The sequence below is a fragment of the Dermacentor silvarum genome, chromosome 9 (assembly GCF_013339745.2).
Source record: "Dermacentor silvarum isolate Dsil-2018 chromosome 9, BIME_Dsil_1.4, whole genome shotgun sequence".
Classification (NCBI taxonomy): Eukaryota; Metazoa; Arthropoda; class Arachnida; order Ixodida; family Ixodidae; genus Dermacentor; species Dermacentor silvarum.
In genome coordinates, this window is record NC_051162.1 from 94804156 (window position 1) to 94829842 (window position 25687).

Consider the following 25687-nt stretch of genomic DNA (forward strand, 5'->3'; position numbering starts at 1 on the left):
ACACTGAACGCCCTCACCCGCTTACCCTTACCCCGCAGCATCCACGACAAGCATCGACCTATCAACCGCGTCGGGACGCCGCGCACGACAATCCTTTGAGGCCCGACAAGACCACCGCCCCGGTTTCTTTCTTCGGACCACCCTCTCCCTCGCTCACCGCCAGCCCCAGACACGCGGAAGTTCAGCCACAAACGCGCACACAACGCAACGTGACGTCATCCCGGAAGAACCTTGCCCAAGGCCGTCGCCGCACCTTTTCTTTTTTTTTTTTTTTTTTTTTTCTCTCTGTCTGCTGCGCGGATGGCGGCAAGCGACGCGAATGGCAAGAGAGAGAGAGAGAGAGAGGCCCGAGCTCCTGGTAGCGTCACACCACCTCCTCTCTCGTTTGAGCGTCTACAACCAACACACGTAGCTGCCCACCTACCTACCTACTACTACTACAGCCCGATCGCCCTCACCCACACACCGTCCCAGAATCCTCCTCACCGCTCGAAGCAACGGACGAACCCACCCAGTCCTCGCCATCGAAGCCGTCAGCCTAGAGGGGGAGGGGGCGGTGAGGTGCGCGAGAGACTCGCCGGACGAAAAATCCACGCGAAATGCTGGAAGCTCGCGCGCGTGACAGTTGAGCGAGCTCCGCTGTTTGAGGATGCAATGCTAGATGGTCCACTAGACAGAGCTTTTATTCAAAGTCCAACTAGGACGAAGTCCAACTAGACCAACTTCATCGTCACCATCAGTCTATTTTTATGTTCCAAGTCGGCACGTACCACTTGTGCTAGGGGAACAACTTGAGTATACGAAAGCCTCCTCTCCCAGCAATCTCCCAATTACCCATGTCTTGCGCACCAGCGGACGCCCATCTTATCTGCAAGTTCATCCATTTTATCACGACACCTAATTGTCTGCCGGCTCCGAATGTGCTTCCCTTCCATAGTGAAACCATTAATGTATCTCTTAAATAGACCATCTGCCCCCTACGCACTACGTTGCCTGTCCTCAACTCCGTTTCTTCTTAATCCTTCAACTAAAAATGCCAGCTACCACCGTTCGCTCTCTAAGCTGTCTTTACTGCCCCTTAATGTTACGCCTATCACTGTCGGTGCCTTCGCTCGTTGCGTGGTCCTTAAATTCAACCTGATCGAGACAATGGACCAACTTTCGCGACCTTGGTCAAACTCATCCGGACCTTAGAGGAGATAACCGGTGGTATCTGTTATTGAGAGTCATTGAATGTGGTGCCAGGAAAAACCATATCTGGAAATTAGCAGGCATGCGATGGGAGTCAGCTGACGCATGTCAGCTGTGATTGGAGAGATCGCGCTGGCAAAGGCCTTCGTCCGTGCAGTGTACATAAATGGCAGGCTCGTGACAGTCCCAACCAATCGGGAGCTGTTACTCACGCCAGAAACAGGTGAAGGCGACGCAAGTTAACTAGGAAAACACGCAACAGGCCAAGCTGCCTCGTGTACCTATAACAAATTGATCACGTAGTAGAGAAACTGCCACTGCGGGCCCGAACATGTTATCTCGGCGCAGATAACAATACATGCGACATTGATATAAACGGCAGTTCCGCGTTATCGGTTCCTGCAGTGAGTACCTCAAACACGGCCTGCAGGTTATCAGTCGGACAATGCACATACAAAAGCCGGACGCGTCCTCAAAACGTACCACGGAACAAAAAAAAGTAACTCAGGTTTCACGTGCCAAAATCACGATCTGATTGCGAGGTACGCCATACCGGGGGACTCCCGATTAATTTTAACCGCGTGGATTTCTTATTTAATACCGCTGTCGCATGGCCACTTTCGATCGCGATCGAGCCCGATCCGGATCGAAATTTTCGACCGCCACTAGGTGACGGCGAATATCTCGAAACGGGTGTCATATCCTCGGAATCGGTTCCAAAGTGGATATGCCTCGCAAGCCCGCCGGCTGCAATTAGTATAAATTGCGACTCGTAGCCGTAAAGCGATTGGTTAGCAACATAATTTGTTAAAATTTTAATTAGTCGATCGTGCACCCCCATTTCTCGTGCAAGTATAGCGTCCGCCTCTTCGAACAGTCCACTTTTCAAAGAACAAAAATGCCCGATCTGCCGGAGACCGTCTTTATAAGTTCGTACAGTGTAAAACGCGCGCGCGCCCACACACACACACACACACACACACACACACACACACACACGGTGTAAATTGCGCTACTTACTGCTGTATGTACCCCACGTACACAAGTCTGAGTACTTTCGTAAAATATGTTCTCTTTGCTTCGCAAATTAAGGTACCTCACACCTGATTGATTGATTGACTTCGCAAACCACCCACGGCGTGACTCGGCAGCATCGATTCGCGAGACCTGAATGAACGGTGAGAGTCGAACCCGAAAACCAAAACGGCGCACTAAAACTAAAACACCCGTGCTCCGTGAAGCGGCACGCCGCTATGGACACTGAGTCTCAAACCGCTGAGGAGACGTTGTCAACAAAAACGACCCCGAAGAGGGAAGGTCACGAAGGAGCGGTTTATTTTATTTCATTTTTACCCTCCTCACTGCTCGAGTCGATTACGCAACCGAGAAGGTCCGTTCCCGCACCACCCCCTCACCACGAGACGTAATCTCGCAATCCCCCCCCCCCCCACACACACACACACAAACCACACACACGCTCGGGATAGGAAGCAGCCAAGGTCGGTTGCCATGGCAACGACGAAGACGCGGAGAGGAACCCGGGCTGCAGCCTGAAGAGTCTGCCGCCCATAGTAGTAGGGGCTGTGCGAATAAATCACTTTCAGACCACGATTCGAATACGGATGGAATAATGGTGAAATCGTAACGAGTGCTCTTAGAAAAATGAACAGCTGTTTTCGCCATTAATGTTAAACGATGTTCACGTACGGTGCCCGTCTGTATTCGCAACATTCCATCATTACAACGCACGGCATGTGTTCACAACGTTAGCAATCTTCCATCATCACAATGCACGGTAATTATCAAGCGTTATTAAAAGCACAAACAAAACATTAGGAAACGAACAGGCAGTTTGTTCGCATATTGAGGCTTCTTGAGCAAGAGCTAATGATAAGAGGTATAATAGCCGAAGGAGCCTGGCTCCAAGAGCGACGTGTGCCGTACTCAGGGTGCACGCAGCTTATCGTGCTTCACACTTCTCGCGTTTCATGTCTAAAACGGCCGCCATGATTAAGCTCCAATATTAGGTTTCATCGCCCACAGTTGACGATTTAAAATAAAACTATCCGAAAAAATATATATATTTGTATTCCCGATTGTGACCATTCGGTTCAAAGACCTAATCGAATATGGCCATATTCAAATCTCTCTTCGAAAGTAATGAATAATCACACATCTATATATACTGTGTGTGTGTGTGTGAGTGTGCGTGCGTGCGTGCGTGTGTGTAAAATGGGCAAGCCCTTCCAAAACTAACAAAATAATAATTCCATCAATTTATTTTTGGATGTTGTCACACGAAGGAAATACTAAGGGTACAGGCGAAAATTTTTCAGGGAACTGACACAATTAAATTGACAGAAGAATGAACAGTTTAACAAGCTCATCGATCTTATTTCCAATAGTATACTGCCACTCCGCGTTCAAAGCATATCAGGCGGGCAATGCAGGTGTTACAATTACAAAGTGACAACTGTGATTGGATTTAGTAAGATAAAATTCCGAAGCAGACCGCGGTTCACGTGTCAGCAGACTGCGCTACACAGTTACTGCGACCAGAACCAATTGTCCCCTTCCTTTTCCTCTATTCATTCTGTTATTCAACATAAACAACCAGCCACCACTAGTACTACTAACGGCTCCTGTGGCTGGTCCCAAGAACAAGAGGCTCCCAAAGAAACCATATTCCGATCTCTCCCCGCCACGCGAACAGAAACACGTGCGACGTAGCAGCGTCTCTCCCTCTCAAAACGACGCGAACCGCATTGACCCCCTCCCCCACAACGAGAGAGAGAGAGAAAGGACAACAGTGCGGTGGCCGGCCGCTACCACTCGCGTGTCGCGACGAACGCGCAAGTCAACGACCCTTGACACCCTCCCTCTCCGCCGCTTCCCGCCGGTTCTCGTTCGGTTCCCGTCTCCTCCTCGCCCAAAACGACAAAGAGAGAGAGGAGGTAGCTCCTTCCTCCTCTCCCTAAGACACGTAAGCGAACGATGCGCGGCCGGCGAAAACTACGAAAGAGATAGAACGACCGCCCGAGCGAGAGAGAGAGAGAGACGGTGGCATCCTCTCACAATGTATAGTTTTTGTTTTATTTTCGGATCCCGGCATCCCCCTCTTTCAATGTCGTCACCTCTTTCAGCGGCGTTCGGCCGGCGATGACGCCGTGCAGCGGTGGCAGAGGGGCAGCAAGCAACCAACGAGAGAGCTTGAGAGAGAGAGAAAAAAACAAACCGCCCTCTCCCTTTTTTTCTCGGTGCTGCCGCAGCAGCAGCAGCGCTGTTGCAACAATGCCTTTCACCGACGCGCGAGCACACGCGACCCGACGGCACAGAAACGGAGAGAGAGGAAAGAAGTCTAGGTCAGCGCACTCGACGACTCGCCTTTTCCCGCCCCCAGCTCTCTCTCTACGACGACCCGGGGTCGGTCAGGTTCATCTATTTCGCGCCAAAGAACGACAGAAACCCATTCGCTACAAGTCCTTGAAGGACTACCGACATGCGGCTTACGACTTCTATGCGAAGATTCCCCCCCCCCCCCCCCCCTATATTAAGGTCCAAGCCCCGTAAACCGTAGAGAAAATGATGGCAAGCGTTAGAGCGCACTACGCAAGTCTTGTATAATACTGGTTTCTGCGCATTAGTCGCGGTTTCGATACCTGGGAGCTCAGTGCGTCGTGACAGACTGGCTAGCTCTGTCTGGCGATCGCTACACGCGAATGCAGCAAGAAATGCGCGCAGCACTCTTACAAAGCATTCTTTATCGAATGAGCAACGTCGTCATATCAAGCATTATCGCTTACACAACCGTCAGTAAATCTTCCTACTTGTCATCACGTCACGATAATGTCGATGACGCCAGGTCTGGCCCTATCGAGAACTTTAGTAGCAAACCAAAATATCTTACAAGCATTTCCCAACTTTCGTAGTTATCATTTTACGTGCCAGAAACGTGTAAGCAGAGTTTGTACAACTTCCAAAATATGCGGCAGCGCACCTGTAAGCGACACCTCGTCTAAGCGTAACTGCTCCGGCAAGCCCTGGCGTGGGCAAGAAGAGGTCGCTACATTGTAGCAAGAACAAACGACCCACATTTGCATTCCCTCCTACGCGTTCTTTCAGCGTGCAACGCTCTCGAAAACGCAGCTGACGCCTCGAGGAAAGGGGCAGAGACCTTCCAAGCCACGGTGTCAGCCAGAAACAGGTACTACAGTAGTACTAAACAGAAGTGTTACTCTGCAGACTAATTAAACAAACACCAACTAAGGTCCATTAGATTTAACCCAACTTTTCGGAGTCATTTCGACTCCTTCATCAAGGGTGACTTAGGGAAGCTGCGGCAGCGTTCTATAAATAGGGCTTGCTACTATGGCGCCATACTGCCGAAATCGCCATCTTGTCAGCTCTGATTGGCTCAAAACGACAACGCGGCGGAACTTGGCAAGTGTCTAAGGCGCAGCACCTCAAGTCACGGGCCAGTTACACGTTTGTCGTCCCCGGATATGTACAGGATGCTTGTTCCAAATTCCCTTGTAAAGTAGCATCCTTAAACGTCAAAGTGGATAGCATTGGCCTACATTGTTTTACCGATAATTTCGAAACAAAAGTACAGTACAGATCTCGAAACGTCAATGTGCTTTTGACAATGGTCATCAACCTGTTTCAATACTAATGTAAAAATACTTGTACAGGTCCCACGATCGTGAAAAATGGATCCGTATAGATCCCGTAACGTCCAGGTCGGTGTTGTTTCATTGACGTTGGCTTGACCTGTTTTACTAATAATTTCTAAACGAAGGGTCTGTACTAGCCAGCCAACTAGCCCAATCAGCCACCCTTCTACGGTCTGTGCAAATATCTTGTACATAATTGCCCGATTGCGAACAATGGATCTATACAGTTGCCAAAACGTCAAGGTGGTCATCCTGCTGGTCAGCGCCTTGTTACAGTAATTTCGAAGCAGGGAATTTTCGCAGATCCTTTGTCGCGGATACATGTCTACAGATCACTCGATTGTGAACAAGGGATGTGTGCCCCAGATCACGAAACGGCAATTTTTTTCGTGCACTGGTCAGCGGCTTGCTCTTCTAAAGCCCTTTTTAACTCAAAACACCAAAACAAGCACCTCAAAACAGGTCCGAACGCAATGCTAACGCACTTCTCTCGCATTTACCGCTAAATAGCCACTGAATTGTTTTTTCTCCTTCTCCCAGTATACACTCCCCCTTTACCATAAACGAGGCCCACCCATTCCGTTTTCCTGCCTCCATCAACACCTGTCGTGTTTCCATAATCGCGCGGCAAGCAGCGGCTCTTTCCTCGTGGAAACCGGGAGAGCGCTTGTTCCCAGCCCTCCTCGCCGCCAAGGAGAAGAAAGCGACGCGGGGGTTGACCTTCAACGCGTGAACAAAAAAAAAAAAACATCGAGCTCAGTGGCAGCGACGGACCTGTGCTCAGGAGGACGTACGGCAACTCACTCTCTTCTAGTGCCGACTTGTCCGTCACGGGCGCTCCTTCGAAAAGACGCCGATCGTGTTCACGGTCACGCGACGTCACCGGCGCTTGGCTTTGCAACTCCATCTTAGCGTTCATTTCACGGTAGCTCCCCAGCTGGCGGCATCGGCGCACCACCAGAAAGTAGATAGCAGAGGCGCACCCCAGTTTACAAAAATGACCGAAGCGGCCGAAGATTCGCGTCCATCGGCGAAGTTAGAACACACTTGTTTACTGCAATTATTAGCTCCGTGTTCGTCTGGTTGAGCTCCGCGCCACCAGGTGGCTGCACCGTGCAGGACAACTCGCGCTCGAGATCCCGCTTACCCTCCCGATCTGCCAGCGTTAGCGGAATACCGGACAGGCTAAGCTCTATTAGGAGCGTCCAACGTGTTCCCCTACAACAGCACCACCGGACCATTACTTTAAAAAAAAAAAATTAGGCGGTCTATACAAAGCCTTAGATCTCTATGTTTCAAGGTCGCGTTATGAGGTTCAGAAAGTCACGTGACCCAAGGAAGGCCAGAAGCGAACCAAAGAATGTCCAGCCGTGTATAAGAGATGATTAATGATTAGCAAAGTTAATTATTGATCAGTGATTGAATTAGGGTGGAATAAGGGGCACTTAGGTGGATAATTTATTGGGAATTAGGGTGGATGAGGGATTAAGGTGAATTAAGGTCGATTAAGGTGGATGAAGGAGGTTTAGAGTGGATTAAGGCGAATTACAGTAGGACTTAAAAGGCTTTCGCCTACGCGTCTCTCAGGCGATAGTTAAGGACACCTGGGAATTTTTTTTTTTCATTGCGCCAACTGCAGAGATGTCAAGCTTAAATTTGAAAAATACCACAGTCGAAGCCGAAAAGAAATGAAATTTGTTGAAAAAAAATATATTTAAAAATGTCGCCACTCCCGATTACCACTACTAAAAAAATTCGCCGACTCAGTTGTGCGGGAACGCTGTGAACAGGCGCTCTGCACGCCTAGGTCGCAGCTAGAATTCTTTGCGTCGTGACAAGCAAAAAATATTTATGTATACCTGCCAACCTGTGTACATCAAAATTCCTAAATGTCCCACGGCCCCATCACCGAGCGAAGTTGGTGGGGGGAGGGATTGCACGCAAACCTTTTTTTTTTTTTATTTGCCCCGAGCACAGGCCTTTCGAGAGGCATTCGCAAACACTTTTCTTTTAAATAAAGTAACATACCTTTAGACGTAACACAAAGGCAACAGCAATCATGGAACACCAGAGACTTTAGTTTTTAAGAAGAAGAATTTTAGTTTTAGATTACGGTGCCTTCTTCAGCAACTTTTCTGTTGACGATTGAGTCTATTTACGAAAGAACTTCTTGTTCGAAGCAAGTACGCCACTGGCTTCGCTTAACCATCGGAGGACTCTCAACAGAAGATTCGTCGTCCGACGAGCGAAATGTCCTCGGGAAGAGCATTCATTTCTCGTAAAGCTCGACGCGACATTGCTAAAATCGTAAAACCCAAATATACAGAGCTGTGGCCCGAAGGGATAAGGCGAGCAGCGGTAGCTAATATAGAACACGGCTGTTACAATGACAGTTTAGCGTGCTTCAGTTAAACTCGAGGTTACCAGACGGCGGCACCAGAGCTACGGCTCACACGTCTACGTCTCAAACATTCAGCCAATGGCAGCCGAAATTTCGGCTGCCGTAATACATGTGGTTCTATTGAGTGGGTGGCGGCGGTGCAGATAGGTCCGAATAATCGAGAGGTTCCGAAAAAAAATTGCAAATAGCAGAAAGCCAGTTTTAATGAAAAGGGTAGACTTTATATAAGTCAGAAAACACCAAGAAACAGAAAACTGGTGGCCGACGCCGTACCGGCTTTATCAACTGTTTATCGGCAAAAACAAGAAAAACAATGACTGTACCTAGCCGTAAATGAACAAAAGTCTCAACAACCTAGCAAGCTTCGCGAACTTTTCCAGCGCCAGAACGGCTCTGATACGAGGAACACTGAAGTCTCTGACCTCAACACCGACGCCGTGAAAATTTCGGCGCGAAATTAAAAAAAAAGGAAAGTTCGTTGAGCTGGTTTTATTGATTCGTTTATTTATTACGACATTACCCATAATTCAAGTAGTTTCCGTCGTCCTGGTTCTTCTTACCTTGCGCCCGTGGCTTTTTTCTCCGACCCCCCCCCCCCCCCCAACCCCGCCCCACTGCTGACCGCCGTTCCAGTGACCGCAGATGTACGGCTAAACAGTTACAGCGCAATCACCAGTAATTCCCTTACTTTCGTTTTCTTCCACTTTAAGATAAACAACCAGTTAATAGAGAGTTCTAGATTAGGGGGCCCCAACCTTGCGTCCTAAAAAAAAAATACTTTACTACTACATGCTCACCACTAGTAGTCAGCCTTTTTCCCGCCAAATGCATAGAAAGTCGGCGCCGAAAGGTCATTTTTACCTCTCCAAGTTAATTTTAAGTGTTTCTCTCGAGCACCAAAGGCGCCGAGCGGCAGCAGCAGGCGCTCCACCGGCGCGCGGCCGGAGGAGGAGGAGGCCCCGGCGGTTTGCGCGCGTTTTTCGCTCAAGGCCACGTGGTCGTCGGCGCAGCCGCGCGCGCGTTGGAGCCGATCCCGATAACTACCGTGCCGTGCTTATCCAGTCGTGGTCGCCGCGCAAATTTCCAACCGACAGCCGAGGGGACCTTGCTCGCCGGGCGCGAGGCCGATTTCGCTTTCACCCCTCTCGCCCCCTTCGCGAGCGGCGGCTCCGTTTTGAAAGCGGAAAACAGCGAAGACCGCGTATGCCCGAGGAACATTGGCGCGAGGTAGGTGACTTTAGAGGGAGCGTGAGCGAACGTGGGTTTTGCGTAGCGCAGGCAGCGGCCGTACTCTGGGCATAAAAGGGCGCCATAAGATCGATCTGGTTAGCAGCTAAGCTAGTATGCAGGCTGTCCCAATCTAACGTTGGCCAGGCTGTTTAACGAAAAGATTAAAAAAAAAAAAAAAGAAACACACGTTGCACGATGCGATCCTAAGACACTAAGGTGTTTAGTTGTCAGGCCACTGACGACCAAATATCGTAGGTTTTTAATTGTATCTTGCACCATGTTTCGTAAACCTTTATTTTTTTTTTCATTAAACAGTTCGGCTAAAGTTAGCTGGAACACCCTATATAGTCTCGTTGAGTATTTTGTTTTACGTGCGACGAAGTTACACTTGCACAGGTTCGTGAAACACGTTGTCTGAAGCCTGCTGCGTGTCATACGAGCCTCCGAGATGCCTGCGAGAATTTCACTCGCGATATCAAGTTACATAGTTTAGCGCTTGCTTTGGCGAGTGCCATTTTATCTCAATTTGTTTTTTTTTACTTGCGATCACGGTCAGGTTCGTGAAACACCCTTTTCCGAAGGCTACTGTGTCATGCGTGCCCCCGAGATGCTTGCAAGAATTTCACTTCGCGATATCGAGTTATAACAATTGGCGCTTACGTTAGCGCGTCATTTTGCCTGAAGTTCGTTAGCCATATTTCTAATGCGCGAAGCGACCGTGTACGCTTGAGATAGGTGGACTGACGGCGCGTAACCACCGAGATCGCACCAGCTGCGATCTTGATATTGACAGTAAACGCTCCAATTTGAGCACGCAATGGTATAATAACAGTGTAAAATACTCCTCTATTTGAACATACATATATTTATAGTGTAAAAGACATATTAGGACATATTTAGTGTAAAACGCACCAACTTTTGCGTATGGAGCATGTGAAGTCTACTGACAGTCTGAAATCCTTGAATTTCAGCATATAAGGATTGCAAAATCAAGCTTTACAATTTTAGTGCATAGAATATATTGAGTCTAAAATGCTCTAATTTTAGTAAATAAGCATAATATACATTGACAGTCTAAAATACTGATATTACATATAAGAAAAGTACAGTCTCATTCTTATACCTTGTAGTAATACCTAATTAAAACGCTCAAAGTTTAGCATATTATATATATATATAGGCAGCCAATAACGCTCTAATTTAGCGAATATTAGTACACTGTCACTGCGTCTAAAATGCTCCAATTTGGGCGTAAGAATATAGTGACAGTCTAAATTACTGCAATTTTAGCATATGAGTATATTGGCTATATATATTGAGTGCAAAATGATCAGGTTTAGGCATATATGTTGGCTTTATCAGTTTTCTATAGTGTACTGACACAGGAGGTCCCGTCTGCGGTTTGTAACGTTCGGAACCTCCTCCTGCATACTTCAAAGTAAGCTACAGACTTTCATTGCAGTGTTGCTTAGCATAACTTATTGCACAGTTCTCCTAAAAAAACTTACCTGTATTGTATTCTCTTATGTCACCGCTAATAAAGATTGATCGATTGAAGTATGTATTCATGGTCTGAAACACTAATTTTGGCACATAAAGGCAGTGACGTTAAGACGCATAACAAGACACCGAAGATCACTCTAAGCCAAAAATCGTGGCCGCACTGAGAATCGCCGATAGCGACACCTCGTGACATTGCGTTCAAACGTCTTCAAAACAAGAGATGTCGCAGGCTGTGGCAAAGGATCGGACGCCATGACAAATCTTGTCGAAACGCTGGCCACTCCGTCTCCCTCGTCCTGCGTATACCTCTGTCTTGCCTTACGAGTGTTCAAACAAAACACGCATAACTCTAGATCCGACAGTATTACGCTTATCTGCTCAGGAGCGTCATACTCGATACTAAGGTTATTTTCGCACATTTTTTTTTTTTATACCAACGCAGAAACCCGGCGCGTTGTGTTTCATCTCATCGCCGCTGCATATCACAGGCGCTGCAGTGCTCGGACACGCCCTTCCGATATTCCGGCAAACAGCTACGTTAAGTAGTATAAGACTCAGGGATGCCGACACTCTATACACAATACCCGTCTGTGCACACAATAGCACCGAGTTCGCAGTACAAGCCAAACTTGACACGCCCGCGAATGCTGTTACGCGGAACAGAGCAGACGTCAGCAAGCAGAAGCAGCTTGCGTCGTCTGCTCGGCTAGCGTCGTCGCGAGCAGACGGCGGTAGGGGGAAGCCATCTGCCACCGCGGAAAGCCGTTGGCGGAAGCACCTGCCGACTCCGTTGTAAATCGCGCATTTTGCAAGCCAGCAAGCAAGAACCGCGAGGCGTAAAGCGTTTTTTTATGCAGTTGTTCACGTCGACAAGGCGATGCGGGCAGGCGTGTTTTTTTTAGTCGCGTTTTTTTTTAATTTTTTTTTAAGCAAGCCTCTGTGCACAGACGCTATTTATGTTGTTCTCGTCCTCGTCGTCTGCGCGCGATCGTTCTTCTTCTGTTGGGAGGCAGACGAAGCGGTCCAACCAGCCGATTAAAGATCCGTCTAGCCGATGCACGCCGAGTTTTAACGCCGCAATGGATGCCTTCGTTCTATAATAGGCATAAATAGGATGATGTTGGCGAATTGGCTCGGTGCATGAAATAAGTGCTCCGATCGATACAGCTTCAAGAATTAGTTCTGTAAGAAAGACGAAAAGGTCTTGCTACAAAGCGCGTGTTTTCAAAGTTAGAAACCACAGAACTTCCTACAAAAATTAGCAGAGGGAAATCTACCGGACCAGCCGTGTATGGTGGTTCAGTGTAAGTGACAGGTAGCATACATGGATGTGCCTAAACTTAAGTTTTTCTGGCTTCGAACGGCTTTGTGACTTTCCCGATTTTCAGGAAAACAACGCGCTAAAAATGAACAATTCGCAAAGAATATGCATGTGCGCAGTAATGAAAATACCATTCGAAAAATGCGGTTACTCGGAAATCCAGGCAGACAAAGCGTCGTAAATAACGCGGCAACAAGGTCTTAGGCCACACGCACGGAATATTACATAATCCACGTAATACCCCTATCATCCCCACGGTACTGATAAGGTCCCTAGATAAAACAAACTTTTATCTAGGCACCTTAGGCACAGCAGTTCCTTGGAGATTTTTGCGGAAGCTATAGTAAATAAAAAAAAGAAAGAAAAGAAGACGGTCTTGTAATCTGCTTCAACCATGCGCGTTCCAAAAGTTCCAAACATCACCTAAAAAGAGACGCAAGGTGACGCGCCCGAAAAACGCGGCATCGCTTTTTTTTTTTTTTTTTTCTTGCAAGGCGAGCTCTTGCCTAGAGGGCAAGGACACTCTCGTAGCCCCCTCTCCCAAACGTCGCAGACCCGCGGCGAAAAAAAAAAAAAAACGATGCGACATGTAGAAACGACGAGGAAACAGAAGACGCGCAGAGCAAGAAAGAAAAGGTCACCGACTGCCCCTACCGCGACGAAAACACGCAACAGGTCGCCGCTTTCCTTCGCCTCTAAACATCTTTCCTCCTCTCCCAAACGAGGCGCGACAGAACAAAAAACGAGCGAGCGAACGACGAGAGGAAAACAACGACGCGAAAGAGAGAGGAAGCGAACGAGAACAAGAGAAAGAAAAGATGCCCGAGCAGGCAGGCAGGCAGACGCGTAACGGGACCACGAAGGAAGCAGCACGGTTTGAAAGAAACCAGCGCACCGAAGCCCGCCAGCCGAACGAAGAAGATAGAGCGAAGGCAACGAGAGTGAGCGGATGAGGATATCGAGGAAAAGAGAACGAAAGTGCGAAAGTACGAGGGAAAGAGGTACAACGGCCAAGCCCCGCGGAAGTGGGCTGAGAGAGGGAGAGTGCGAAAGTACGAGTGAAAGAGGTGCAACGCTGGCCAAGCCCCGCGGAAGGAAGGAAGTGGGGAGAGAGATGAGAAGAGGAAAGAGAGAAAGAGAGAGCTGGCCGGAAATTGAGCGAGGAGGGCGCCAGGAGGAAGCGAAGGGTGGACCCGAGAGGAAGGGAAGAGTGGACCCAACGTCAAAAGGAGGGGAGAGCAGCCCCACTACGCTAACCGTCGACTGCCCGGTCGGCCGGTTGGTTGCCGGCCGGCGTGGCGTGTCTGCGTGCGTTTGTTGCGGCGGTGACGGTGGTGAACGAACTTGTACGGAAAGGCGCGTGGGGGGAGAAGGAACGGGTTAGCGGAAGACCGGGAGAGAGTACAAACGAAGCGAGGGCGCCGGAAAGAACCGTTACGCGGGCACGCGGCTTTACGCGCTACCGGCGTCTGGCGCTTCCGTTTGCGAGAGCCGGAAGAAACAAAACCTCACCTGACGTTAGTCACTACTGGGCACAATTAAGGCAAGAAGACCTACAAGTTGCCCAGCTTGCTGTTCTGATGAAGAATGGCCCGATTGGTGATCGAGATGTGTGAATTAGGGTAACCTACAGAGCTCTACGAGAACTGCAACAAATGAGCACGCTATTCTAGAACGAATAAATCTTCTGTTAACATTTACCAGTGTTTACCATTGGCCAGAAAGGAGTTAGTGCCTCGTCAACGTAGCGAGTGTCATCAGAACTAGTCTTTCCAATCTCATTAGGAGCCATTGCCCCATCTTCACTGAAACAACATTCCATAGTGAAGAAAGCTATTGATGTAGGCACTCCTCTAATGTCACGACTGCGAGCGTTTTGAGGTGGTTCACTGATAGAGGATCCTATTTTAACATTGCAGCAAATGCCAAAAACAAAAGGCAAAAATTATTTATGTTGTCACCTATTACATGTAGTTAAGGAGGGGAACGAATACGGAAAGAGGCAGTGAAACAGGTGAGCAATAAAGACCCAGCAGAATTACCTATAGCAGCTTAAAAGCTGTTCGCACTGTGCCCAAAGCAACGCAATCTATTAACATGTATTTTCGAAGTCTAGCATGCATAAAAGGCAACATGTTAAATGGAGCTAATGTAACAACACGCTTTGCACCTTCCAAAACCAATCTTTGCAGTGTTCATTAAAGTACAGTTTCATTCGTGATGTGTCTTTCGAGTACAGACTATGACCGTTTCTCAGCTGCTTTACAGAAAGCACCCAACTACTACCGCGAAAGCAATAATGGATATCACTGCAAAAATAAGCCACTGAGATGCTAAACTTGCCAACCTGAACAGGAAACTTTTAAACGATAAAGTGCTATACTGAAGCCAACTCATCGATAAAGTGCCAACACTGAAGCCATATATCAAGCAACGCTTCTCAACATGCCAAAAAACAGCCCGTGTCTACTATCCTAAGACCACACCCCTCTGAAGACAAGAAAGAACGCCGATAGATACGTTGTCGACAGAAAGACAACAATGGAAAGCTATGCGGGAACAGAGAAAAATCGGTTGCCCCAGCTGGCACTACCACTTTTCCGCCTGTGCCCGAGATAAGATGAAGATAAGTCCAGCAGACTTCCCAGATGTGGAGGGGAACACAGGGCGAGCATTCACTACAATCAGGCCACTTGGGACATCTGCGTGAAAGTGTGCGCACCCCGAAACACCTGCTGCTGTAATCCAGGTGGGCGAGACCCATACACCTCATTGCAATACAGGCACTACTTAGACGGTAGGCAGGGCTGTTGGTGAAACGAGACCACAAAGCCCTTTCGTGCTTTCAAGTGGAGGCTATCTAAACGTTGTGGCTTTCACCTTCTTGAGGCACTGCAGTGTGCCAAGCAGCTGGTCATGCTTGATGACCCTTAAAAAATAAACCTGATAAACCATACTAATTGTTATGCACACTCAAGTTCTTGCACAGATAACTAAGCTCTAAAGGACATAGAATGCAAAAAAAAAAACACTTAATTACCAATCTTTGAGAACATGTTTGAGAACCCTAGATGATCAAAACTAGTCTGAAGATAACAAGCTAATAATACAACTCACAAATAAAACATCACTTCGAGTGCAATAACACATCAACATCAGCTTGTTTGCTCATTAAAGGCACTGACGGGAGTCATTCCAACTTTATGCGGCGCATGCACAAATGTAGGCCGAAGGAAATGTCAGTACGGTACTGAACGCAAGACAAAACTATCCAACTGCGAACATGTAGGATCCATGAAGTAATAATGCATAAATGTACACTGCACACAAACTACAAAGCTAGAAGACCAACATGCAGATGCTGTGCAATGGTATTTCTGTGCACCACAATGAATATGGTGACAATCGACTTTTTTTTTTTTGTGTGCACTAACCTTTTCCGTGCAATACCCACAACTTATGACTGAATAGCTGCTATGAAAATTGCTTCGTATGCTCAACTTTCTCTAGAAGTGAACTCAATGCCAACAATTAGCTGGCGCTAACCGCGCCAACAATTACTTTCTCTCAGAAAGAGAAGTCATTAGATTGACAGATAAAAGCAACGTTCAAAACCTTTAGCACAACACTGGTGCAACCTGCAGTTTCCACCCTATTCCTGCACAATATGCCTTTTGAGTGGAAATGCATTAATAACACACAACTTTGTCTTGGCACTTTTCTGCCAATGCCCATCCAATGCCAACACACACTTACTATGTATTACTCTTCCGTGAAATACAATTTTTATAAAGGTATGCGAGAAATCGACAACCCTTCCTTAAAAACACAAATCCTGCACATTTCAGCATAAACTTCAGGAGCTCTTTAGTAGCACAGGCCAAAGTTCCACCTGCTAGCATGCTTGAAGAGTTTCTGGGATGTTTACGACTTTATTGACTATTTTTGGTTCACAGTTTATAAAGCGACGATATGTTGCAACTCCGAGACAATGTAATCCTCGTGGGGGTTAGTTAGGGGTTAGGTTAGGATCACAGGACGCGAACTTGTTGACATTTGAGGACTTTCTGGGACATTTGACTTGTCTCAACTATTTTCGGTCCTGCCACGCACTTCTCCCATTTTTAATTTATGGACCATTTATGTTCAGGCTTGAAAACTATGATCTCCTTTTAGGGAGGTTGGTTTAGGTCAAGACTGCCTAATCCACAGGTGCTAGAAAAGTGAGTGATGGCTCGGCAAGTTATGATAATTGATATCGAGGGGGGGGGGGGGGTCCCTTTAGAAAAGCTATGCCATTAACAAAGAATTTGCTTGTAAAGCACGTGCACTTGCCAGAGAATTTTCTGCACAAGTAGATTGTTTTCTCCAACGTACTGTCAGAACAAAGAAAAAAACAAAAAGCAGGCAAAGTGCTGCGTACGACGATTCACTGACTTCACAGGGCTGCATTTGGCAAGAGATATGGAACGAACTACACATACCCAAACATCCGAGACATGTGCATTATGTGCTTCGGTTGCTGAAAGTGATGAACAGCCATAAAATAAAAACCATCTGCACAAGTCTATCAAGTGTTGCAGGAAAAAAGCAAAAAAAAAAGCAAGGCTTCACCGAATGCAACACCTGCATGTTGTATGTAGTCACGATGCACCTAGCTTAGCAAAGTTGCCTTTTCTTTTTTTTTTTCTTGGCAGCCCAGAGTAGGTTTCAAACGTTTCCCCGAAATGCCTTCTCACGCTGAACATGAGTTGTGCAGCAAATGTGATGCGTCCAAATCTGCCCCTGTCATGATCGGAATGACATTTCTGCTTGACTCGATCGTTTTATTTTGTTGTGTCTTTCGTGCTGACACGGAGTAACTACCATCAATCTCACAACACCTGTGAGAAACGTTTTCTGGCTACGAAGGCAACGAAAGCAACGGGGCATGGAAAATCTGCAGACACACTTTCATGCTGCTAGCACAGGCAAGTTTGGTGCCACAATTGCGCTCTCCTTCTTGTTTACTGCGAAGCCCATATCACTTCTGTCCCCATGGTCATGAAAAGCACTGGCTAAAACTCCCACAGCTAGGTTGAGTACAAATAATGTGAATACCCAGGAGAGTAAATGGGGGGACAGTCACCATGATAACTCAACAGATACAGTATTGCATGCATTATGTGCAGGTACTAGGTTCGGCTTCCATAAGAGGCAAACTGTCTTTTTTTTGTTCCTATTTTCAAATCATGTTTCCTTATTGTTTCTGCATCTTACGTTTAAAAAAAGCTATGTTAATTTCATCCTGTATTACCTTTCATATAACTGACAACAAAAAATCAAGCCACTCAATTCTTCTCACTTAAATAGCTAAGTGTTACACAGCATTTGCGTTATCTGTTTTGAACGCCATGTTGTTCCTCAAGCGTGTCACAAGGCTCTGAGGCCAGCTGAGATGCAGGCCGGCACACGAGAAACAGTGGCCATAAGAAGCAAATGCCATTTTTGTTTTGGGGGATGTGAAACACATGCAACAATCCTGCACATACCAGAAACTTGGAAGAGCCAAACAAAAGCATTCCTGTATAACATACATACGGAACTGCAAATGTTGAGCTTCTTTTGAAATTGCACACGGCAATAAATAAAACAAGTTTTTTCACCCCCCACTACAGAATGCGAACAAAGTTGTGACACTATTTCGAGCACTAGTGCTACACACGGACTCTGATTCTGTAATGTTACTTTTATAGTCTGCAAGCACAAAAAAAAAATATATATATATATATATATATATAGCTGGATCACAGAAACTCCAGCTGATGTGTTTGAATTAACAGATATTATCTGCATCTCCCTTGAAACGGGTGGTGGCTGATGCAACCAAGCTCGTCATCTTTACTCCACAGTTGCATTTGTTATCAGCCCTGGAAATATGCAATCCTTGATAACGCACCAGAGATTCTTATTGCCCTAAGAAGTACTGTGACTTCGTACTGTGTGTTCTCCACCTATATGCCACCAATACTCCAGTTGTCTTTTACTACTATAGACAGTTCCAGGCTCAGTCGTACAATCTAAAGCCCAATGCCTCAAGCAGGGTAACTACGGCTTCACTGACGTGTGGATGGATACTTTGACAAGCTATCCGAAATATGCCGTGTGATTTCGGCGCTACTTCCACATGAGTTTATCCTATAACACCGTATCAGGCTTCGAACAGCAGCACATTGACATTTGAATTTTCTTTCTCCTTCCTTATTTTCTGTTTGGACTGTTACGCCCCCTATGCGATGTGCCAGAATTAACACCCCTGTCAGATGGAACAGCTCATAGACACTAGCTGAAAAATGCATTCGAAGGCGGGTGCATTTGTCGGGACTCATCTCGCTTAGTAAAAGTGTGTAATAATACTGAGCGCAGAGTCGGCAAACTCTGAAAACTATTTCCTGTGATTTCAAATGTTATAAAAGTGTTCCTGCTTATGGAGACTGCCATTTCTCTCCTGCCAAAGAAAGCCGCCTCAATTTCAGGCGCGAAAGCAACACCATTCTCGGCACATGCAAATGTGCAGCATGCTTTTTCGGGTGTTATAAACAAACAAGATATATAGGGGAGAGGGAGAGAGTAAACTCGAACAACCTCTCAAAGACGCATGTAAGAAACGAAACGCAAAGATTTCTCGAGAGAAGCAATGCCATCTTCGCTCATGACGCTCGATTATGTTATTATTTTGCAAATATCGTATAAAATCGCTGATGTTCTGGCTAATTTACCTATCGACACTGCCATCAATTCTAAATGGTACTTTCCTTTCCTGTCTTGAAGCACTCCACCGAAATGACACTTGGTTAAGTGAAGTTCACTTCTCAAAGGAGCACAAGTATGGCCATGCATATTACAGGCCTATTAAATACAAGAAGCAGCCTTCAATTTAAAGTGCATGACTCGTACCGAAGGGCTACTGAACATTAAGTATACTATACTTCAGTGGACTGCTTTTATATTCAATTCGATAAGAAACATGACTTCTTAATGTTTAAGGGTACTGGAAAATCTGATCAGGGATCATAAAAGGAAAGAAATGCAGGAATTGCTGTTATAGATGCTGATATAGGAAAACATACAGAAACGGAACAATTATTGATTGTGATGACAAGGCAGTGACTTAATGCAAACATGGAAACAGTTTGCTGGAATAGAAATGAATTAAAAAGAACAGAAGCAAAGTAAAGGAACAAACTAACAAGCTAAACTAAGTTTCATGCTATCAATTACCACATTAGGAAAGATTTGTTTTCGGAAGGCTTGGTTTTTACGTAGTTTCTAGATGCCTAAGATAACTAAGAAACACTGCTCAGTCGACAGTGACACAACAAAAAAAGAAAATGCGATGATTAGGAAACAAAGCTGCACATTCAAGCGAAATCTGTATTCACAAATGTCCTGGCCATGTAGATTCACAACCAAACTTAAATGACCTATAAGCAAATCCCTTCCACACTTTGTAAACATTGGTTTGTGCCGCCCCCCATGGGGAATTCGGAAGAGACAGAATAAGAGTTTCCTGTGCACAAGGGCTGTTGTTTCAATTAGGGCGCATGAAGATGTATACAAAATTAATGTTTAATTAATGTTCGATTGGGGTTCCCCCCCATGAAGAGGTTTACAAAATTAACTCAAACTAAGGAGCTCCGAACCGCCAAGTCCAGATACTCGGATTATCAGGCATCAGTTGTTCCCTATAGACTAAGCAAATTGCAGCCATTAGAAAGAGCAATGTGGTTTCTTTTCGTGCAGCTTAGCAGTACCTACGCACAAAACAGCAACAAAACTGCGGGTCATGCGATATCGTCGAATACATATAGAGCAGCCTTCAATAAAAATTTTACGCTTTAAATATGAAAGGTCGTGTCACGAAAGGCTAGCAAAAAGTTGGCGTTTCTGATATCGAAACTAAAAAAAGAAAGAAAGCACCATTACCTTTCACTGGAAGTGACGCGTAACTCGGAACTCTGCATGACCTTTGAGATTAGGCGCCTAAAAATCTTGGAGACAATGTGCTGGGATTTCAACACAACCACTAACCCCCCGGGGCATATGTCGTCGGCTTAGGTGCTATTTAAAAGTCGCCAAAAATAAAACGAGACAATTATTCCATTACCAGCCCTGTAGCACTGCCAAGTTTGTTTCAATAGTATATACGACTCATGCAGTACTAATTAAGGTGAAGTTAAACGTAGTTCCAGTTGGCCTTTGAAGGCCTGACTGCAATAAAGTTTTAGCCCAGCTAAGAAGCCTAGTTCCAGATAGTGCTGATATCGAGCAGCCTCCACGCAAAATTTTACAAGACTAGTGGATGCGGCGCCAAAAGCTCGCAATAACAGACGTTGCTTCATTTTGAAATGCCACCATTACTGCTCCCCGAAATTGACGCAGAATTCAGAACGTCGAGAGCCAGCGCAGTGCCTCAACATGACCTTTGAGACCAGCTGGCCATCTGCGGTACGCTGAAAAATCTGGGGAGGCCATGGTCATGGGATTTCCACTAGACGTTGTCTGCTTTGTTGCGATTAAAAGGCTGTTAGTAAGAAAACTGCACAATCAGCAGCCATGCAACTTTGCTAAGATAGCCTCCAAAAGTAGTACTACTCAATCATAACAAACTTGGCATAAATGTTATTTCGATGCAGCATGCCTTCACAGCAGTTTTTGCATCATTAACTATGGTAGAAACTCTAGTGGGCTGCAACGATGGTATAATAAAGTACCAGATGGATTAGTATAGAAAGAAATGTCCAATTAGTGTTCCATTCTGTTATCCTTAATTTTTACAGTGAAATGAAAAGAAGTAATGCAAGATTTTCTGGAACACAAGGACTATTCAGTGTCTTGTTTAAGCAGTAAATGGGGTTTGAATCTATTAGGTGATCCATATTTCCACCCTTTGGGCTTTGAAATAATTGTGTACAACTTTCTTTTTGAAATAATGAAGAAAAAAATTGCACTTGTGTCCAAAATGATGAGTTTCAACTTCCACAGAGCCTATAAGGTTGACAACGCTACCCACTACACTTCATTACAAGGACCTGTCTACAAGATTATCCCTGCGATTTATTAGCAGACCCTATTTCCCAAACAAACTTTTCCCCGAGTGCTTGTCGGCCGAAAAGCAAACTACTCCAAGCTGGTTCAGGAATGGGAAATTCTGAAACCAGAGAGCCCGCCACATATTAAAACGAAAATGATTTGATATAATCAAAGCAACGTTGATGTTGTATGACTGCTAAACCATAAATGCGACGATGCTCACACAAAATACTAACCAATATTCGTAAAAATACAATGTAGCACACTAGCAATGTGGCACGATGCTACAAATAAAACCAATACGGCTTTCTCAGAAAGAATGCTTCACAGTTGAAAAAACATTTGTCCTGGTCCAGGGATCAAGACTGGCACCAATGCCTTTCACCGAGCTGGCTAGAATTATCAACAACTCAAAGCATACGGACAGTGAATCACATATGTATTTCCTACATGGCTTCGTGCTACAGTCGAATGGATGACAATTTTCCCTTTCATGAACGTTCCTCCAGCTTGCCGGCTTCCGCAGAACTAACTTGAAATATTCATACACTCGACACATGCACTGCCGTGACCTGTCAGATGCCCAATGCAAATTATCTTGCAGCTTAACACATGTTCAGAAATCTAAATGTCAGCATGTTCACTTGAACTTATGTCTTGAGATATCATAAGTGTGAATGCATTCTTCTCCAGACTTTGTTCATGCGGACCTAGCAACCTCAGAACTTGGAAAGTACTACAGTCGTTGCCATAAAAGACTAAAATTTGGTGCAATATACTAAAAAATTTTAGATTACTCAAGATGTTGCCTGTTTATTAAATATTAGCAGGCCTTGATTTGCAGGGACGCTGTCAACAGGCACTCTGTTTTATATAGTCGCAAGAGTTCATGAAGGAAATATTATTCACCCAAGAATACCACAAAACTACAAAGGCCACAGGCAGCTGCAAACATTCATTCTTCATGAAACATTACATATGTTTATGAAGTGTATTCATGAAACATTCACATAATGACAACCGAAATTTCAGTTGTTATACGTTGGCCCTATATGTTTGTGTCGCTGCTGCGTGGGATAATCTGTATAATGGACAGGTCCGAAAAATCGGGCTATCAATATGTTAGCAACTGCATTTATATTTTTTTGGAATAAGTCTTGCCCTAAATTAGTTTTAAATGAAGCATAGTAAAATTATTGGTGTCAATATGACAATTGCAAGTACGCTTTCAAAATCGGACATTGTATGCTAAAATTGCAAAAGTTGTCAAGCGCGTTCATATGACATGCGGTGAACAATTGAAGAAAACAAGAAAATTAACAGAACAAGGATCGTGTAACGAACTTAAACTCCCAGAGGTGAAAAAATGAAGCACTAATGTACTAACCAAAAAACTTCACTACCAAAAAGTCACCATCCAGTTAACGAGGAGTCATCGTCAAAATTTTGCACAAAGCGAAGCAATACTCTGTGGATGATAAACTTTGTGGTAAGGTGTTGTCAGTAGTAAGTGCTTACATGTAAATGACAGCAGACTCATCACAAAATCTCTTAACAAATTCAAGGGTAATTCTTCAAATTACAAGCATTAAACAAATTCACAGCTACATGGCGGTTCACAAAACTCAGGCAACAGGCAAGAAAGAGAGGCTCTAATGTAGCAGTGAGATTATTAGTTGCAAACTTGGAAGTGTTCAACTCTGGAAACACGAAAAAGAAACAAGATCTCCACCGTCACTATACATGCATTGTCTTTCATACCTCGGGGTACTTCATGTACCCCGAGGTAGTGTTTTAGTGAAACGAGTTGGTGCTGGCACTATGTTTCACATGAGGCATAATTTCCAAGTTGCTGGTTAGGTGCTTTCAAAGTTTGCTAGTCATAGTGGATGCCTGATGTTCCTGTAGCGAGCTCTCGCGTTTGAGCCCTCATTCTGTAAACAGTAACGAATTCGCTGAATAATTGAAAATTCCTAACCTGCTCTGCAACTCTATGCTTTTCATGCTTATGAAGATGCAAGAAATGTGATGAAACAAGATCTCCGATGGACAGAATAAACTGGCACTGCATGTTCTGCAAGAGTCATTTATAATTGTCAGTTGGCAGGTATCTATGACGCAGTAAAAGCTATATTAAGAAAGTACAATTTTTTAGCGCAATGGGGCTACTCAAGGCCATGACAAAACGGTCAAGAATATCATTATCGAAGCCATGACAGCAAGTAAATGTTTACAGTGTACATTTCATGCAATGGCGCAAGCGACTTCTTATTCATGATGATTTCGCAGGACATTACTGTAACAAATTGCAAACGTGGGGAGAATCATGATAACTTAATTTCTCACAATGTCCTGGAACTTTTCAACAAGCCTGTTACTATTAGGACCAGCATGCTACATCACAAGTTCATTGCGACACTGAACAGGTTATAACGCCTTACTGTTATAACGCCTCAATTCCGTGAAACATTCATTATAGATTTATGGAAGTCAACTGTAAAGTGTCATACTCTCCAAAGTGTGCAAATTTACAATTAGGAGACCCCTTCAATGGTGTCCCCCGTAGCACATGGTATGGAATTCAGGATAAAAACGCGACAACTATTACTCAAAAGCGCAACATCAAAAGAAGTACCAACAGGCGTCAACAAGAGCTTCCTCTGAAAGGCTGTGGGTCGCACACCACAAGCTTTGCCATCACGCAGTGAGCACATGTTTATGAGATAACATGGATGAGTCGCATCCCAATTTGTTAAAAGTTGAACTAGGTAACAAATCACCACCAGAGCATCCCCAGAGAAACCTACATTGCTCCCCAATATCCTCGAAACTGACAAAAGTTTGCAGACGACCGCAAGATCAATCTCCACCAGTGACAACACCTTCCAAAGATGACAGTATCGGGAAAACATCGCAAAGGTAAGGTCGCAGTGCTTCTCTGGACGAAAGTGTTGTGGACCCGGGATCGCGAAATCAGTCAAAAAAAAAAAAAAATACCGAACCGCACGATGGACGATCCTGAAAGCGCGCGAAGAGAGCTACGAACACGCCCGGGAACTAACTTACGACGACGCTATAGCCGGCAAGTGAACACGCTGTGCAACCCCCCCCCCCTTCCCCTCCCCCCGCCTGTCCCAACCTCCTCTCCACCGAGTTTGAATGGGATCACAGGCGCGCGTGCGAGGGTGTGTAAGCCCTCACGTGCTGTGCACCGAACAACTCGCGCGAGCACGGTTGTAAACACAGCGGCATGTGTTACCGCGCTCTGGGCTCTAGTCCCGATCGGCGCCGCAAAAAAACAAACAAAAAAACACAACACACACTCACCGGACGTAGATCTGCCGTAGAGCCAGCGATGCATTGGCGCACGCCTTGGGAAAGTTGAGTTTGTCGAGAATGTAATCCCACTTGAGTAGGTCGTTCACCTAAAAGGCAACAGACGACAACGTTTTTTTGCGAAGCAGTGACCAGGCAAAACGGACGTCACCGATCGCGTTTCTCTGGGACAGCCAACATCTGCGCAGCCGACAGTCATTCAACAGCGACGAACCCCCCCACCGCCCCTGCAATGCCGCTGCTTTTAATGCCTCGCGGGTGGCATTCTCTCAGCGGACCCCCTCGAGTTGGCTGGCTTGCGACGCAGGCAAGCGAGCAATGCAAGCAGCAGCAGAGAGACCAGACATCCACGTTAGTCCTAGCGCACTCTCGGCTCGTCTTTGTTTCAAAAGAAGGTTTAAAATTTTCTCGGGCCGCCCGAGTGGACGAGCGACGCCCAGACCGCCAGACTGATCGGCCGCGAAGCGACCGCAAGTCGGCCCAGGTGTCCGCAACGACGAGGCAGGGGCCAGCACCGATGTGCACGCCAGTCCCCCGTTCTTTACCCTCCCCCACCTACCCCGATGGTCGCCGAGGCACAGACACGGTCATTCAAACGCGCGCACACCGAAAACGCTAGGAAAAACGCGACCGCCAACGATGCACGCGGGGTCTAGGGGGACCGACCGAGGTGTCAAGCGCGACCGGTCCCAAACCCGCGTCGACCGCGCGAAGTTTTGGGAGGTAAATTCAAAAACCCCCGTCGGCCGCCCCTTACCTTCTGCCAGCCGCCGATCGCCGTCACGCTGTTGTAGAGGGCGAAAAGATCCACTTCGCGGCCGTTTATCCTGGGCGCATGACGGAACGGGCTCCTGCGATCGACGACCAAGAGGGGTCAGGACCCGGAGTTTGCGAAAACTCGGCCGCAGAAAAACACACAAAACCCCGCGACCAAAAAACTCTTTCCCCCACAATGGCTCT

General features: G+C 46.1%; 1 protein-coding gene across 2 annotated transcripts in view; it reads right to left on the bottom strand.

Annotated features, from left to right (window-relative positions):
- LOC119463372 (AT-rich interactive domain-containing protein 2-like) overlaps positions 1-25687 on the bottom strand; it is a 68637-nt gene that overhangs the window by 42494 nt on the left and 456 nt on the right. For both annotated transcript variants that reach the window (XM_049656571.1, XM_037724193.2), the window contains exons 2-3: positions 25485-25578; positions 24719-24816 (exon numbers count right to left, since the gene is read on the bottom strand). In XM_049656571.1, the coding sequence (XP_049512528.1) occupies positions 24719-24816; positions 25485-25578 (192 nt within the window). The remainder of the gene's footprint in view (positions 1-24718; positions 24817-25484; positions 25579-25687) is intronic.